General features: G+C 48.6%; 1 protein-coding gene across 1 annotated transcript in view; it reads left to right on the top strand.

Moving 5' to 3' along the window:
* The window catches only part of KSR2 (kinase suppressor of ras 2), a 400,554-nt gene that overhangs the window by 298,347 nt on the left and 84,801 nt on the right, over positions 1 to 17,406 (top strand). Inside the window, exons 6-7 of the mRNA XM_041729093.1 lie at positions 1,538 to 1,607; positions 4,746 to 4,829. Coding sequence (XP_041585027.1) covers positions 1,538 to 1,607; positions 4,746 to 4,829 — 154 coding nt within the window. The remainder of the gene's footprint in view (positions 1 to 1,537; positions 1,608 to 4,745; positions 4,830 to 17,406) is intronic.

Here is a 17,406-nt window from a genome sequence, read left to right on the forward strand (position 1 = left end):
GGGATGTGAGGGCGGCCGGCTGGTGGAATGAAGGTGGGGGCTAGTGCTCAACATCTGCGGAAGAAGTCCCAGAACTCAGTCAGAGGTGGAGTGATAGCAGAAGTCTCTGGGATTTAGCCTCAGGCATAAAAGGAAAGACCAGACGGAGCCAGGCATCCAGTCTGAATGAAATCTGTGTGATTTTTTTATTTCTTCCTCATTCCCATTCATCCATCAGCCTATCTATCTATCTATCTATAGATACATACATCTACCCACCCACCAATTCACCCATCCATCCATCCATCCTTCCACCCACCTACCTTTCCATCCAACCACCTACACACCCATCCATCTACCTATTCATCTGTCTTTCCACCTACCTATCCAATCACTTGTCCACCCAATTATCGAAATATTCATCCATCCATCCACCTACCAATCCATGCATCCATTCATCCACCCATCCATCCATTCATTCATCCAACCACCCACCTACCCATCTGTCCATCTACCCACTCATCTGACCATCCACCCACCTATCTAAACATTCATCCACCCATCCCTCTATCCACTCACTTACCAATCCATCTACTCATCCATCTATCCACCCACCCTTCCTTTCACTCCTCAATCCATCCACTTCTTTATTATTTTTTTTAGAGAGAAGTGGGGGGAGGAGCAGAAGAAGAGGGGAGAGAGAAACTTATGCAGGCTCCACATCTGGCATGGAGCCCGACTCAGGGCTCGATCTCACAACTCTGAGATCATGACCTAAGCCAAAATCAAGAATTGGACAAATCAAGAATCTTGACCAACTGAGCCACCCACTCCTCCATCCACTTATTTTAATGAGTTTAGATGGTACATAGTTGGACATAGTTACTGACAATATACAGAGAGTGATATCAGATTTCTATATAGAGTGTGCTTTTAAAATAAATGTATTTAAACAAAGTTAACTAAAAATAGGAAGTAAATAATTTTATGGACTGTACGGGACACGACAAAACTGGGAAAGTGGTCCGTGCATGATTGGTGTTTGGAGTCTACCTCGTTAGAACTTTGTACACAAGGGCATATGCTCAAGGGGCTCTCAAATCTAGATTCACAGCTGCTCGGCAGCCTCCAAAGTGTATGACCTTGCAGCAATGACTTCCTCTCTCCAAGCCTCAGTTTCATTGTCTGGAGGGTGGGGATGCTAACAAACCCTTTCTTTGGGTTTTTTGGAGGATGTAATGAGCTAAAGCATGTGAGTCACTTACCACATGCCAGGCACACATTAAGCACTCCATAAATGGAAACAATGCTCATTTTTATGCCTTCCACAGCTGGCTTCTTTCAAGGCACTCCCTGGCTGCCCTGCCCAGGGGAACTTGCTTGAGTCCAAGGAACACATGTTAAACCAATGTTCCATTTAGCTTTGGTTTAGCAAGTGATGGTAGTGGTCACTGACGCTGGTGAGCCTCCCTCTTCCTTCCAGGGGGCTTGGCTGGAGCCTGCCCCATCCTCTGACCCTCTGTGTAATCGGCTCTTCTCCTCTCTTCTGTCCCTGCAGACACACTGTCCGTGCCGCGCTGGTCCCCGCAGATCCCTCGCAGAGACCTCGGCAACTCCATCAAGCACAGGTAGGCTGGGTGCCTGCGGGCGCTGGTGCCCACCTCCAGCACAGTGAAGGCTGGCATCTCTGGCTGCCAGAGTGGGCAAAGGCTGGGCAGATATTTTGCTCTAGCTCCTGTGTCACCATGCCCCTCTCTACTCTGCCAACTGAAACCTCATCAAGGCATCTTATTAACCTGGCCCTTATAAAATCAGCACATAATGGTTAAAAACCAGGGCTTTGGAGTCTGTCTTGTCTTCCAGTCCCAGCTAGCAAAGTGTTGCAACCTTGAGGAAGTTACTTAACCTCTCTGAGGTTCAGTATTCTCATCAGATAATTCTGCCTACATATGGGGTGTCATGAGGATCAAATGCGATAATATACATAATGTGCTAAGCAAAGGGCACAAAATAATCATTCAGTAAATGGTATCATTGTCAAGACAAACGCTTTACATCCTAATTTTGGGCCTCCCTACTTAGAAAGCAAGATTGCATACTGAACTCAGAGACGCTCGCTCTCTGCTGAACGTAGGTCAGCCCAGAGCTCCAGCCCTGATGGGTCTGTGGAAATAATCTCACCTGGGGTACACCTGTCCTTTCTGGAAGAAGACTTGTATCTACTAGACATCCCTTATAAGAAGTTCTTTAACTTTCCAGATTTAACTTTCTACATTTTATGTCATTATCTTCACAGTCTCCTCACAAACTTAGTGGGGTAAGTAGCACAGGTGTGGTCATGTCCAGGTGATAGGGAAACTGAGGCCCTGCATGATTTAAGTGACAGGCCTACAGTCTAACTGACCTCAGTCCTCTGTGTTCTTTGGACACTGCTGCTCAGAGTTTTCTTTGTACTGAGGCCTCTGGGAACTAGTGGACCGGGCTGTTTACTCATTCATGGATTCTTTGTGCTAGTATTCGCGGAGAATTTCTGTGCCTGGGCAGCAGCACAGCACAAGACATAGGGCCTGGGCCCTTGGGGAGCTTGCGGTCCGGTGGAGGGTTAGGCGGCTAACAGCCCATGACAGTCCGTGGGATCGGGGCTGCAAGGCCGGGGACAGTATCAGGGGCAGACACATCGCCACAGGGTGGGGGGCTGGGGGGCGAGGCCCGAATGAGCACACTCTCCCGGAATTGCACCTCGTCAACAGTGTTTGGAAGAAACATGTTGACAGGATAGTTGTTAGGACTCAAATGAAGAACCAGTGGAGGAAGCAGTGAGAAACATGTGATAGACGCCTCGATGGTCAGCAGGGAGATGCAGGCAGATGCAGGCAGATGCAGGGAGATGCAGGCAGATGCAGGCAGATGCAGGCAGATGCAGGGAGAAAGGCATCACAAAGAAGGGCCTTTTCTGTCGGCTTCCCCACTGCCCTCCCTCAGTTCTCTACTTGAATCCATCCCACCTCGGGTTTGGCCACACCCCTGGTTCAGCTCCTCCCCCGGGTTGGCCACACCCCTAACTCGGCTCCACCCTTAGATTGGCCTCAACCCTGATCTGCTCCGCCTCCAGGTTGGCCCACACCCCTGGCTCGGCTCCACCCCTGGATTGAAACTGCCCCCCCCCCCCCCCCGCCTTGCAGCCCCCCCCCTTGCCTTCTGGCTCAGCCTCGTCCCCCAGCTCTAGCAACCTACTGTTAGATCTGGTGTCACCTCAGATTCAAACACTGATTCCCAGGGGAAGGATGATGATCTTGGGCATCAGGAATGTCTCCTTAGAGGAGCCGGGACTTGGAATGTCCTGTTACTCTTTAGTCTCACCCTGTTTCTTCCCGGGGCTCCATGCCAGGAGGGGGAAACCTAGACTCACCCAGTCTTGGTAAAGAAATTAAAATCCATCCGTTGTCCTCAGAGTCCCCCTCAGCCAGAGCTCAGAAGGAGAGAACGCTGATCCCAGAGTTAAGAGAGGACTGGAAAGGAAAGAGAACGCTGCACTACGAGGCTCACGCTGCCTGCCCTCCATCCCCACGCTGCTGGCTGGGGGGTGAACACAAGTCTATTCTGTTCATTCCTAAGGGCTGCCAAATCCCACAAGGTAGACCCTGCCAAACTCGCTGGTCCCGTGGAAGGGGCAGAAAAAGGCTGGACCACCCCCCAGTCCAGGACTGGAGGGGGTTTCCTTAGCCACAAGAGTCTCTGTTCTGAATATTGCTATTTGGCTTCGGTATGCAGGTTTGGCTGCAGCTCATTCCACTTGGAGGGTGACTGACCCAAATCAAGCAAGTTGAGCACAGGGATGCAAACTTGCCCTCGAAATTCTCAAGCACCAACTTACATAATCACTTCTGATTTTCATTTTGACACTCGGAGGCAGTCGAGATTAGATACAACTCCAGCTGAAGGTGGCAAAAATTGAAAATGAAAATTAGCTCTGACCCGGCAACCTTCAATACTTTTCTGTGGCCTGGCCCTGCTGCCGCCTGGTATCTCTTGGGGGAAGAAAGCACCCCAGCAGCTGCAGGATCCCCGGGAAGTTAATCTAAGGCACCTCTGTTCCTGTGGGTGCCTGGTTCCTCGCTGTGTATCGGAGGCCTCCGAACTGCCTTATGTTTGCAGCAAGTGGTGCTGGTGGCAGAGGAGGATGAGCTCACGATCAGCAAGGGCTTTCACTTTCAGGACTCTGCTTCTCAGGTTTGCAGCCTGAGATCTTCTGGGGGAGGCCCTTGTCAAAGCTCCCCAGGTGATGTGCTGGGCAGTGAGGGGCAATGGGTCTCCCGGACTCTTGAGAGGCTCCACCTTGCTTCTGGTTCTCTGAGGACATTCTAGCTCCATCCATCACTCTGTCCCAGAACTGAACTTGGCCTATAGCCAGCCACCAGGCAAGACTTGCTGAACTAATGAAGGACTGTCACAAGTGTCCAGGTAACAATATAGTCACAACCCCACTGGGTGAGTGCTGAGTATGCACCAGGCACTGTGTGAGGCTCTTGACATTCCTGGCCCATTGGTCCTCCCAGCAACCTGTGAGGTTGGCTATCATCTTCACTTTACAGATAGGGAGACTGAGGCTCGAGTGGTCTAAACAAATTGATGAAGTCACCCATCTCAGAAGCAGCATGACTAGAATCCAGGGCCTGTGTGCTTACCCTTTAAGCAGCTCATCCTTCCAGAGAGCAGCTCGGTCACCACCACCTTGCCCTTGAATGTTTTCTATCTCTTTTCCACAGGTTTTCCACCAAGTACTGGATGTCTCAGACATGCACAGTCTGTGGGAAAGGAATGCTTTTTGGCCTCAAGTGTAAAAATTGCAAGTAAGTGGCTGTACCTGGAAGCATGTTTTCACAGTACCTGGTGTCAGCGAGAGCCATGCTGGGCTTTGAAATAGTTTACCGGAGTTTGGTGTCTTGGCTTTTAGGAGGATCACTTGCTCCATTTTTCAGAACTGTGTCTTGAGTGAACCTCTACCCTTGGCCATGGGGTCAAGGAGAATAATTCTGAATAAGAACCAGAGCTGATGGAAGGTGCTGGAAATAACACTGTCTGCTGACGCCCAGTGGATGTTCCTAGCATCTAAGATTAGGGGTTGGCACACTTTTTGTCTAATTGACCAAGATAGTGAATACTTTAGGCTTTGTGGAGCTGAGGATCTCTGTTACAACTACTCAACTCTGCCAAGTGACCATAAAGCAACCAAAGACAATATATAAACAAATGGGTGTGACAAATTTCTTTATTCCAAAAGCATCTTATTTGCAAAAATATCCTGCAGGCTGGCTTTGGCTCCTCAGCTATAGTTTGCCAATTCCTGAGCTAGAGTTTGTGAAGTTGTTTCCCCTCTGAGGGGGTATTTGATTCTCCCCATCTTACAGATGTGAGAGCTGAGTCTCGGCAAGGATCAGCCACCTGCCTGAGGTCACAGCCCTGACCCCTAACTCCTCTCCCTTCCCTAGCGGCATGTTGGCCTCCAGTTCTGGTTTAGAAGTCTCGACCACACAAACCTCCCCCACTTCCACCCCCTGTGCCAGGTCATGGCTGGCAAAAGGCAGGGCGGTAGGAGAGAAAATTGTGATGTCCAACGTGGGCTCTGGAGTCAGAGTAAAATGGGTTCCTTTCTGGCTCTGTTCCTTTCTGGCTGTGACCTAGGGCAAGTCACCTCACATTTCTGTTCTGCATTTTTTGTTTTATCTGCACGAAAGGAATTATCATCATCCCTGGTGGATGTGGTAGTAAGCACCCAGTAAATCAGTACTCCAGGACACAGCACGGTGCCAGGCACAGAGTTCTGGCCTCTGTCGGAGGTCTCGAATGCCTTTCTGCCTGGCCTCTCTCTCTCCTTCCATAAACATGTGTGAAATATCTCTCTAGTCCAAATCCTATAAGATTGTCAATAACATTTAACTGTTTCTAAGGGTGACAAATGGAAATGCCTCTGTCTGCTTTATAGGAGCCATTTAGTTTAAAAGAATGTAGGAATTATTCTTTCCTTGTCCAGCCTAGGCTGGCAAACTCCTGTTTGGGCTCCTTCCAGCCTCCCCACGTCCCTGCCCCTTGATGGAGGGGGAACAGCAGCGGTGGCGGTGGCCCACTCCCCCCACCCCCAGCCTGGGTGTCTCACCTGAGGCATGGAGGAGACTGAGCTCCCTTCCCTCCTGGAGTCGCGGAGGATTCATTAGCTCCAACCCTAAAGAGCCATAGGTTCCCAGGCAGAAGAGGAGGTGGGGAAAAACGACCAAGCATTACTGTTTGGAGACCGGCATCCCCACCTTGGACTCCCACTGACCCTGGCTCTCAGGTGAGCCCTCAGCATGGTGACCCCTGGTCTTTCTGACTCGGAGAGGCACGAGGCCAGGTCCTCCAGTCCACCTTGAGGGCTGTCTGATAGCCCCCCCCCCCCACCAGCGGCTCTGGGGGCCTGCCTCGTCCACGTGTAGTCACACAGTGTTCTGAGAAGCTGCAGCTCTCACATCCTCACACCTGCCGAGTGGAGGCTTTGAAGTCAGGTAATTAGGTGACAGGGACACAGCCAGGAGTCAGTGAGGCTGAACACCTTCTGAGCCGTTTTAATTTTCAGCCCTAGAGGCAGAACTCATGAGGCGGCCTTTGCTCCTGCTCTCTGTTCTAGAAGTAATGAACAAAGACTCAGACCCTGCCAGGGGTTGGGGGAGGAGGCTGGGGAAGGGATGGGGACCAGGGCTAGAAGCGCAGGCTTCGGAAGCAGCCAGAATCGAGTGTGAGGCCCAGCTCCACTGCTGCATTCTCTGTATGAGCTTGAGCCAGTGACTTCTCAGTCATCTCGGCACTCAGTTTTCTGATCTGCAAAGTGGGTGTGATGCTGGCATCCTCCACAGGACCGTTGGAAGGAGCCGGTGATATGTTCTTGCCCCAGATGACAATGTTCTGCTGAAGAACATTCTTCCTCACTCCATCTGGTGCAGAAATGGCTCCTGGTGTGTAAAAAGCAGAATTCAAGCCATGGTTGGATTGCACTGTTGATCTCACCAGTTTGCTCAGCTGGTAGAGAAGCTGCCAGAACAGTGAAAGCGGAGTCTGTATTGCTCTGAAGGTCCGGCATGCTTCCGGTTTTTTGACACTCGTGTGACTACAATTTTGTGCTTTTGTAGCTACAACCAAGCTTAGAGTTTTCTCCAGGACATAATTAGCGTGCTTTACTGCTATCACCAGCTGAAGTGTGGATTCACTCTTCCATGAACCAGATCCTGCATTTTTTACATGAATTATGCCTTTTACTTTTTTAAGGATTTTATTTATTTACTTGAGAGAGAGAGCAAGAGAGAGAGGGAGCACAAGCATGGGGAGGGGCAGAGGCAGAGGGAGAAGCAGAGTCTCCACTGAGCAGGGAGCCCAGATGTAGGGCTCGATCCCAGGACTGCAGGGTTGTGACCTGAGCCAAAGGCAGACGCTTAACCGACTGAGCCACCAGGTGGCCCTGAACTGTCTTTTATGTGTGTCTTCAAACATTGGCAAGATTTTGGACATACTAATGGGCTGGCAGGTGGGTGGGGGACAGAAATAGGTAACACACAGAGGCCATTGGCAAGGAGCTTAGGGGAAGACACACAGAGAGAGAATGAATTTCGGTGGAACCGAAGCACTTGCATGAAGAGCCGTGACAGTAACATTGCAGAGAGGTAGTACCAAGAGTGCGGAGGCAGCTTTTCAGAAAAAAATGGGCAGAACAGTTTGTTCATTTACTCGGCTGTCTGTTGAGCACCGACTCTGTGCCAGGCACTGTTCTGGGCAGAAGCAAAATCACAGCGACTAACCCACACAAAGCCCCTGCCCTCATGGAACTCACAGGCCAGGGGAGGGGAGCGACAGGAAACCAACCAGTGAAATAGATCATCTGTTCAGAGGATGCTAAGTGCTAAGCAAAAGAACAAAGCAGGGAAGGGAGAGAGGAAGGGCCAGGGGAAGGGCTAGGATTTTAATTAAAGGGCTCAGGGAAGTTCTCATGCTTGAATGGGAACTTAGGAAAAGTAGTGGTCTGTGACACAGGTCATTTCCTGTCGTCCCAAAGCATCCCAGAGGCATGAGTTTGAATTTGATTCTGCCCTAAAGGCAATGGCTTTTTTTTTTTTTTTAACCTAGAGCATTGCTGGTTCTGTTAATTCCAGAAACTCCCTGGGTGAAAAGGATTGGCTTGAACCCATGGACTCCACGTGTGGTCCCCTGAACCAGCAGCATCAGCTTCACTTGGGAGCTGGTTAGAAATGTAGACTCTCAGACCCTGCCCACACCTGCTGTATCAGAATCTGCATTTTAAGATTGTCCTGGTGATTTTTGTACACAGTAAGGTTTGAGGAGCATTTATTTCTCTGAGTGATCTCCAAATTCCCCTTTAGAGCTGATTTTCTTTCTCTAGATCAGGGGTCTCAAACTCGAATATGCATCAGAATCCCCTGGAAGGTTTGTTAACACACAGATTCCTGGGCCTGCCCTGGAGTCCCTCATGCAGCAGGTTTGGGGTGGAGCCCAGAATTTGTTGGCTGGTAAGTTACCTGGTGACGCTGATGCTACTGGTCGTGGGATCACATTTTGAGAACCACTGCTCTACATAAAAGTAGTAATTTGATAAAATCAAACTTTATTTTCCAGCCTGACATTTCAGCATGTGTGGTTTGTTTTTTGGATTTTTGTTGGTTTTTTTGTTTGTTTGTTTTTTATTGGTTTTTATTTTTAGATTTTTTGTTTGGTTTTGGCTTTGGTTTTTTATAGAGTAGTCAATCTTTGCTAACTATTTTTTAGGCTTTTATATTATTACATCTCTTGGCCTCCTTCTGTAAACATGAGTCTTGTTCATCATTATCTCTCCAGTACATTCATCTAGTAAATATTTGTGTGATAAATCAAAAAGATAAGGCATGATTGGAACCCAGAATTGTAGGTCAGACACACACACACACACACACACACACACACACACCTGCATTTGAATCCTGACTCTGCCACTAACAGCTGTGTGACCACTTCTGAACACCATTTCTTCTTCTGTCAAAAGAGAAAAAAATATCTACTCCACTAGATTGTTAAAAAGCAAAAAACCAAAACCAAAACCACATACAAACAAATAAAAAAACCCTAAGTGAGGTAAAATAAGGTAAAATTCTCAGCCCAGTACCTGGCACATTATGAGGACATCATACACGAAAGCTAATATTGTTACTAACTTTATGGATTAATTTTGGGGTACCCCCCCCAGGAAGCCGGGATACTCACAAACGTCTAGCCCCCTTTCCTCCTGCTTCGTCTTAATGGCCACTTCCTCCGGAATTATCATCAGCTGTCTTGTTGGCGTTCTGAATAGAGAGATTAGCGAACTAATAGGAAATTATGCTCAGAAAGCAATTTGCAGTTATCTAAATTGAGGACTTTTCATCTAATAGGTTCATGAGCGCGGAATGGAGTTTCGTTCTAAGTGGTCGGATGTCAGCACAATCCACGTATTGTCTGATGACTGTGGATTCAGCTGCAGGAGGATGCTGATGGATTTCCCAGCTCTTAAGCATGTGTTATCTGCATCTTTCCTCCTTCTTGGGGTCTTTCCACAGGTTTCTGCAAAGCTGAGGTTTGGGTCCCTGGAAACCTGTCCACTCCTATTTTAAGATTTTATTTATTCATTCATTCATGAGAGAGAGAGGCAGAGACACAGGCAGAGGGAGAAGCAGACTCCACACAGGGAGCCTGACGCGGGACTCAATCCCGGGTCTCCAGGATCACGCCCTGGGCTGAAGGCAGCACTAAACCTCTGAGCCACCCGGGCTGCCCCCTATCTGCATTTCTTGCAGGAAAGTTGCACGGTGGTAAATTCGGGTGGCTTATGCTCTAGGAAACAAGAGTTTGAACCAAAGTCCCCCCCTCCTTTTTTAAACTGCAGGGACTGAGTGTGGAAGGGACGGAATGTCTTTCAAAACTGCCAGTGGGGAAGCATCTGAATTGTTGGTCTCTCATGCATCCCCCTCCACCCACTCTCTTTTTAGAGTGTGCTGTGGTTCTGGTCAGGTCAGCATCCCCCTGGCTGAGTGTCTGCCCTGGGGGAGGTTCTGTGCTACCTCTTGGGGTGTGAGGGTGAGAGTCACAGTTGCTGTCCTCCAAATACTCAAAGTCACTGCCAGTGATGTAAAGCTTAAACTTGTCCTGTCTGAGCCCCTCCCAAGACTTCCTGGCCCAGTCACTGGGGATAGGGCCTAGAAACTCGCATTTTTAAGAAACCTCCCAGAGCATTCGGATTTGCACTGAAGCATAAGTAAGGAGCATGCATCTGGAAGGAGAGATGAACCAGGTAAGTAATTATTACCATAGGGGGAGGTGCCCAGGCTGCCTCTGGCTGGGAGAGATGCACATCAGAGGAGGCTGTCCCGGAGGCCTCTGAAGTCTTGGGGGAGGAGTGGGAATTAGCTCAGTGGAGCAGAGGAAAGGATGTTCTGGGTGAAGACAGGGCATGGGCAAAGCTTGGGTCAGGACTTAGAGGGACTTGAGGATATTTTGCTGTTGCTGGTACCAGGCAGGGCCTGGGATCCGGAGAATACCAGTTCTGCTTTGCAGCCACAGTACCAAGCCCTGCCGCTCTGACTTGTGGCTCCAGGCTTGGGTAGGGACCACTCACTCCCATCCAGCCCCATTCTTGGACTCTGGAGCTGTTATCTTGCTGGAGGGAGTCGCTTGCCAAGGATAAGGCCTTGGGGAGGACAGTGTTGGTCAGGGTGGCCTTTTCTCCTGGCAGTAGAGTGGGAGGCAGAAGCCAGGAGTCTTGATGTTCTTCAGGTCACTTGCTCTTACAGCCTGAGATGGGAAGGGTTTGGGTGTCAGAATGCCTTGCAGATGCTAAGACTCATTTTTCTCTAAGACCAGGGAGGAGGACTTACTCCTCCACTTTGAAGACAGGATGATGAAGTTAGTGGCCACAGAGCACAGCCTTCCCCCATCCATATATGTCTTGATGTCCTGCTTATATTCCCAAGTGACCTCATTTACCAGTTGCTGTGGGCGCCGCTGCCAACAGCTTGTACCTGAGACCTCCCCTGGAGGTTTGCCCTTGGGTGATTGCAGCTGCCTTGCCCCTACGTGCCTGGAGGAAGCCTCCCCCTCTCCTCCCCCACTAGCTCAGAGTCAGGCACTAACTGGGGCAGGAGTACAGAAGGCCAGATTGCTTGCTCAGGGCAGATGCCCTCAGTGGTGCAGTTCACAGTCCAGAGCCTTGGAGGGATCAGACTGAGACTCATCACCTGAAGCCACATCTTTGCTTAGCTTCTCCATTTCCTATCCTGCTCCCTGCACAATGGAGTTCTCTTGGAGAACTCCCTCCATATATCACTCACTAGAACATACATCTCAGGATCTGCTTCTGGGGAACTCAGCTCTGTTGCTTTATGCTAAAACAATAGCAGGATCCGGACCCTGGGGCCAGAGAGAGCTGAGTTCAGGTCCTGCCTGGCTTTGCCACTTCCCAGCTGTGTGATTCTGGGGAAGTTTCCAAACCTCTCTGAAGCAAAATGAGGCTGAACCATTCATTTGATGTATTAAGACATATGAGTGCATCAGTCATATTAATGGCTCAGGGATTCCCTCAAATCAGAATCTTTAAATAAGTTGTTCAGCATTTATTTACTGTAGAAACCGATATCCTGCAAAGTAGGAAGAGAAACCTACTTGCTAAATCACCTCCATGGGTTGAAATGAGGTTGAAGTTCTGGAAAATTTAGCACATTCCCTCCTTTTCTGTAATGCTTGTTCCCCATTCATCTTTTGGGATTTTCTGAATCATCTAGCTTCTTGGGAGACATGTTTAAGCATTTATACCAGGGTTTCTTGACTTTAGCACTATTGAAATTTGGGGCCAGATAATTCTTTGTCTAGGTGGCCGTCCTGGGCATTGCAGGACCCCAGATGCCAGGAGCACCCTCAAAACACATGCACACAGACACACACTCCATCCCCAGTTGTGACAACCAAAACTGCCTCCAGACATTGCCAGATCTTCCCAGGGGGCACATGGTTGCCCTTGGTAGAGAACGGCTGGTTTATATAACAGATCAGTCGTTGCCAACCAGTGGGACTGTGGTATACATTATTCAGTTCTAGAGTGCCAGCGTTAGGGTGCCATTACTAAAATATTCAACAGAGTGATCAAACATCTCAGTTTGCCTGAGACTTTCCGGTGTTTAGCACTGAAAGTCCCACGTCCCAGGTGACCCATGTTGGTCGGGGTCAGATCTATGCACGTAGGAATGTTTCATACTCCACTTCTGTAGGAGTGAGGCCCATAATTATTTACTTGGAAATGTAAAGAATGAGCTTGGAAAACTGAGTTAACCAGCACAAATTTTCCAGTTTATCCCAGTGCTTGCATGCCATTTATACACATCCTGTCTCCTACCTTCAGTAGCTAGGCCACTGGACATGCTTGCACTTAGGTCTTTTTGGGTTTTTTTAAGATTTTATTTATCCATTCATGAGACAGAGAGAGAGAGAGAGAGAGGCAGAGACATAGGCAGAAGGGAGAAGCAGGCTCCATGCAGAGGGCCTGATGCAGGATTTGATCCCGGGACTCCAGGATCACGCTCAGGGTCGAAGGTGGCGCTAAACCGCAGAGCCACTCGGGTATCCCCCAGGATTTAGGTCTTTTTATGTAAGCTGTCACTTTAACAATTTTCATTTGAGTGAGCCTTGCACTCTTTTGTCCAGCTTTGCTCTATTGTTGGATCTTTTCCTTTGGATTTTCTGTGCTTCTTGGTTCCTTTCTTGCCCTATATATATTCTCCTCACCTGTGTTTCTGCATCAAAATGCAGTGTTTTATCTGAAAATTTCCTGGTTTTGTACAGTGACTCCAGCCACAGGTGATGAGCTAGCTAGAGGTGAGAAGTAAGCCATGGTTGGTTTGAGCCAGTGGGTGCACTAATTTTCCCAACCCAGGAAAACCTGGAGAGATGATCAGCACTGGTGTTGCAGCTGCTGCAAAGCTCCTGGAAGCTTCAGGAATTTGTATAACACACAGGATATTGGCAGGATATAATTATGAGCATGCATTTCAGGGATCACCAGCTTAAAGCCTGAACTACTTTTCCATTAATAGAAACATTTCTGTTTTGGCAACAATCATAATGGGAATATGTGGTACCTTATGTGAGTGTTGCTGGACATTTTGCCAAACACCTTTCATGCTTGATCTCATATAATCCTTGCAACAACTGTGGAAGGTAGGGTCTGTTCGCCCCCATTTTACAGATGAGGAAATAGAGGCCTTCAGGAGTAAATCCCACATCTCCCAGTGGGTAGATCTGCTCATCAAACAACTGGTCTCTCTGATTCAAGATCTGAGACTCTTAACCACTTTACATGGGTAAAGGACCAGCTACACAGTCCACCAGCAACAAATGCTAGCCCTCACTCCGCTTCTCGTTGAATTAAACAGGCGGAATGGAAGATGAGGATCTGATCTCAACCTGCCTCTGGACCAGAGCAGTCATCTTTCCCTCCTCCTTCCCCCAGCCTACTACCCTGGCCCAATTTCTTGAATTGAGAGAGGGCAAACTGGTATTTGTGTTTTGCTGAGTGCCTCCAGGCCCTGGGAGCCAAGAAGACTCTGTGGTCACTCTGTCCTCTCTTAGGGGGTACAAGGGGGACATCTCCAGCTAAGAAATGCACAGCTGTCCTGCAGTATATCCCCTTATGGAGAGAAGTGCCGAGTTTTCCTAATCATTGCTCATTATTTTGCTGGAGCTTATTAACATATAACCATATGTTAACACATACAAATCATATGTTATATGTAAACACTCCCCACGGACCCTGTTTGTGTTGTTGGGTTGTTTTTTTCTCTTGAACCCAGACATGGGCCAAAGAGCTCAGCCTCACTGAGTTGTCAGCAGGGAGGGAAAGAAACGTTTGATATTTGATATCCTCCACTGACAGCATATGGGGGCATTTCTAGAAGCCTTGGCTCAAAGGAGAGACCACAGGGAAACCAAGATGAGACGAAACTGCTCAGTTGGGATATTCAATGAAACAAGTCCCATTGGAAAGGGGGCAATGATTTGGTTTAGTGATTTTGCAGAAGCCTTGAGGAGTACTTAATGCAGTGACTTGGGAAAAAGAAAGCAGAGGCAGGAAGTCAGATAATGAATGAGGGATGCCTTTTAATTGTAGACATTTACTGCGGTGGGGGGGGTGCTTTCCAAAATTCTAATCTAGCCTTCGCCTCCTTGTTTAAAATCCTCCCTTGCTTCCCCCTTGCTCTCAGGGTAAATCCAGGCTCGCGATGATACACCGCACTGTCTCTTGCTCAGCTGTCCCTTTGCCCGTCTCACTACCTCTCTCCTCACACCCAGAGCTCTACAGCTTCATTGAACTGTTGACCCCTGTGGCAGGCCACATGCCTACCAATCAATACAGCTTTGAAATGCTTTTTTTGCTCCTGCCCAGCTCTCTCTTGCACACATTAGCTAGCTCCTGTTTATCTTTCGGGCTCATCTCAGTCACCACTTCTTGCAGGAAGCCCTCCTGGACTTCCCACAGGTCTGAAGTGCCACACCCTGCCCTTCACCATCGCTCTGTATAATATAACCACGTAGTGTTGGCCTCCAAATCCTGCCTGTCTCTCTGACTGGACTTTAAACTAGATGAGGGTAGAGCTGTGTCTGTGTTGTTCACTCTTTGTACCTCCAGGGCTAACATGGTACTTGGCACACAGAAAGTGCTTAGTAAATATTTGTTGGTGGAGTAGATCTCCAAAGGAACCTCCACAGGGAAAGTGGTTCTTGCCAACCCAAGGCCCCAGTAACCTAGTAGGGGATCCTTTCTAGGAGGCAACTCTGAGGCAGTGGGATGAGTGGAGAGATGTTCATGCTTGAAATAGAAAGAGATAGGTTCACATACCTGGAAGGTGGACTCCATGCTAGACGTTTGCAAGGGAGATGATTAAAGAAAGAATTCCTGCCCTGTTATTACACACACCCAGGACCTCACACAGCACCTGGCACAGAGGAGGAAGGCAATCCTGTTTTGGGGTGTGTAAATGAATGAGTGAATGAGTGACCCTCATTCTGCCCTTTACTGTCTATATGATTGGGCCACTTACCAAGCCTCAGTCTTCTTGACTTTGAAATGGGTGTGATGGTATCCACCCTTCATGGCATTGCTGTTCAGAACAAACAGGTTATATAAGAGCACCTGGCCCAAAGGTGGTGTTTCTTTAACATTTTCTCAATCAGATGTTGGGAACCAGGGTTTCAAAACACACCATGTGCACCCGGAGTGGAAAGGCTATGCCCTGCTCAGATGGGTTGCAAAGCAAGCTGGTGTGGGCTTAGAGAGTTGGGCTGCTTGGAGCCAGCTTCTTGTAAATTGATCACAGTAGCTCAATGAACCACTTGAAATGGGCGGGACTGTGTTCACCAGCAAAAATCATGCCTACCTCTCTTCGGGGAAGACTAGTGTTCTGATCCTTGTGCCATACCAGGCTCTGGGCTCACATCTGCCCCATGGGGCTACTGGGGGTCATGACAGATCCATTAGGGAGACAGCAGAGCTGCTTAGGAAGGTGCCATGTGTCCTCCCACAGTTCCCGGGCAAGGTCCATGCAAGTTTGCTGTGCTTCTGGCCCAACACCTGTCCTGCTCTCACGCTGGGGGTCGTGAGAAGGGAATGCAGACAGGAACACTCCTGCATTTCACAAACTTCAAGAGATGCCATTTGTAAGAAATAGGAATCATTTCAAGAAGCCTTTAGATAGAGACTATTTGCTCCCATACACCAGTGGTGTGGGATGGCTTTCCCTTCTGCCCTTCCTTCCTTTTCTGTCCCTCCTTGTCCGTAGTGTTTATTCAGCATTTTTACACACCAGCCACCAGGCCAGGCACTGAAGGGGGGTGGGCGTAGGAACAGGATTTACAAAAATGAAGAAGACCCAGATCATGCCCTCAAGATGAATTCATTTATTTAATTTTCAGATGGAGAGGATGTCTCATTTAGCTAGCAGCTCCTTTGGGGAACGAGATAGTCCATGTAAGCAACTTTTCTCAATAACTGAAGCTTATCCTCTTAGCTTTGAAAGTTAAAAAAAAAAATTTAACCCCCTTTGATGAAAAGTTTTTAAGTATGTCCTTTCCAAGGTTCCAGGCTACATGAGGTTTGCGTGCATTCTCTGTCCGCTCAAGTGGGTTTTAGCCCTGCCTGCACAAATGTTGACCTGTTTGCTGTCTGAATGGACCCTACTTGGGCATTTTCTTGTTAGATCCTCATCACAGTTTTGGAGATGAGGAACATGTTGCTTAGAGAGGCAGATGGATGTCCCCTTGGTGTGGGAAGAAGAGAACTGGGATTCAGGCTTAGGTTAGCTTGACTCAGAAGCCCAAGCTTCTCACCATTTCTAGAACCACATCTGACCTTGCCCTGGTGCCTGGCATTGTTCAGAGCCACCATGTTAATTCACGGTGCTCCTCTTGGCCACATTTGATGGGGAGCTTTGTCCTGGGAAGTCCGCTGTGTCCTCCCCAACCCCTCTCTTTCCTCTGCATGGAACGGAGCATCTGGAAAACCAAATTCATTGAGGACCAAGTGCTGTGGACACACGAGGGACAAGGAGCAGAGGGCTTGGGCTTGGTGTGAGAGCTTGGGACAGGCCACATTGGATTTTGAACCTCTTTTAACCATCATGGTGTCCTGATTGGACTCCCTTCTTTCTAAAGACCTCAAAACAAAGATTTGAGGGTGAATGGTTTGTTTGAGAGGTGATCCAGGTCACACCAGCAGGGGAGCAGGGAAGCAAGGCAGGGAATAGAGAACAGCCAGTACTGAGTACCTCGTAGGGGAGGTAAGGGCTCTAGGCTGCTGGGGTCCAATCCCATGTCTACACACCTCTGAGTTGTCCCAGCCAAGGGAGAGGGGACTGGGATTGTCCCCAACTAGCTCCCACCCATGGGTGTTTCAAAGCTCTAGGCATTGTAGCCAGCCCACATTTCAGCAAGAGGAAGGATCTCAGGGGCTGAGAGGAAAGCTATTGCACAAACTTGGAACAGTAACAACCTACCCTGATAAACTTGCTACTTCAAGTAATTGTCCTCAGCACCCTGCTCATGTCGTATCATTAGGGTTCTCTGCAACTGCAGATACTACATTTCTCTATAACTATAGATACTATGATTGTCCACATTCTACAGATAAAGAAACTGTAGCTCGGAGCAGATCAGCAACTTCCCCAAATTGTCACAGCCAGGAAGGGGTAGTGTCAGGCTTTGAACCCAGATTCCTTCTCCATACTCTCCTGACCCCATTTTCCTTTTGGGAGGAGAGGTGCTGGATTCCAGCAAATCTGGGCTTCTAGATATCTCTCATTTGGGAAGTAGAAGGTGTCCTCCTCATGCAGCACTTCT

The sequence above is a fragment of the Vulpes lagopus genome, chromosome 14 (assembly GCF_018345385.1).
Source record: "Vulpes lagopus strain Blue_001 chromosome 14, ASM1834538v1, whole genome shotgun sequence".
Lineage (NCBI taxonomy): Eukaryota > Metazoa > Chordata > Mammalia > Carnivora > Canidae > Vulpes > Vulpes lagopus.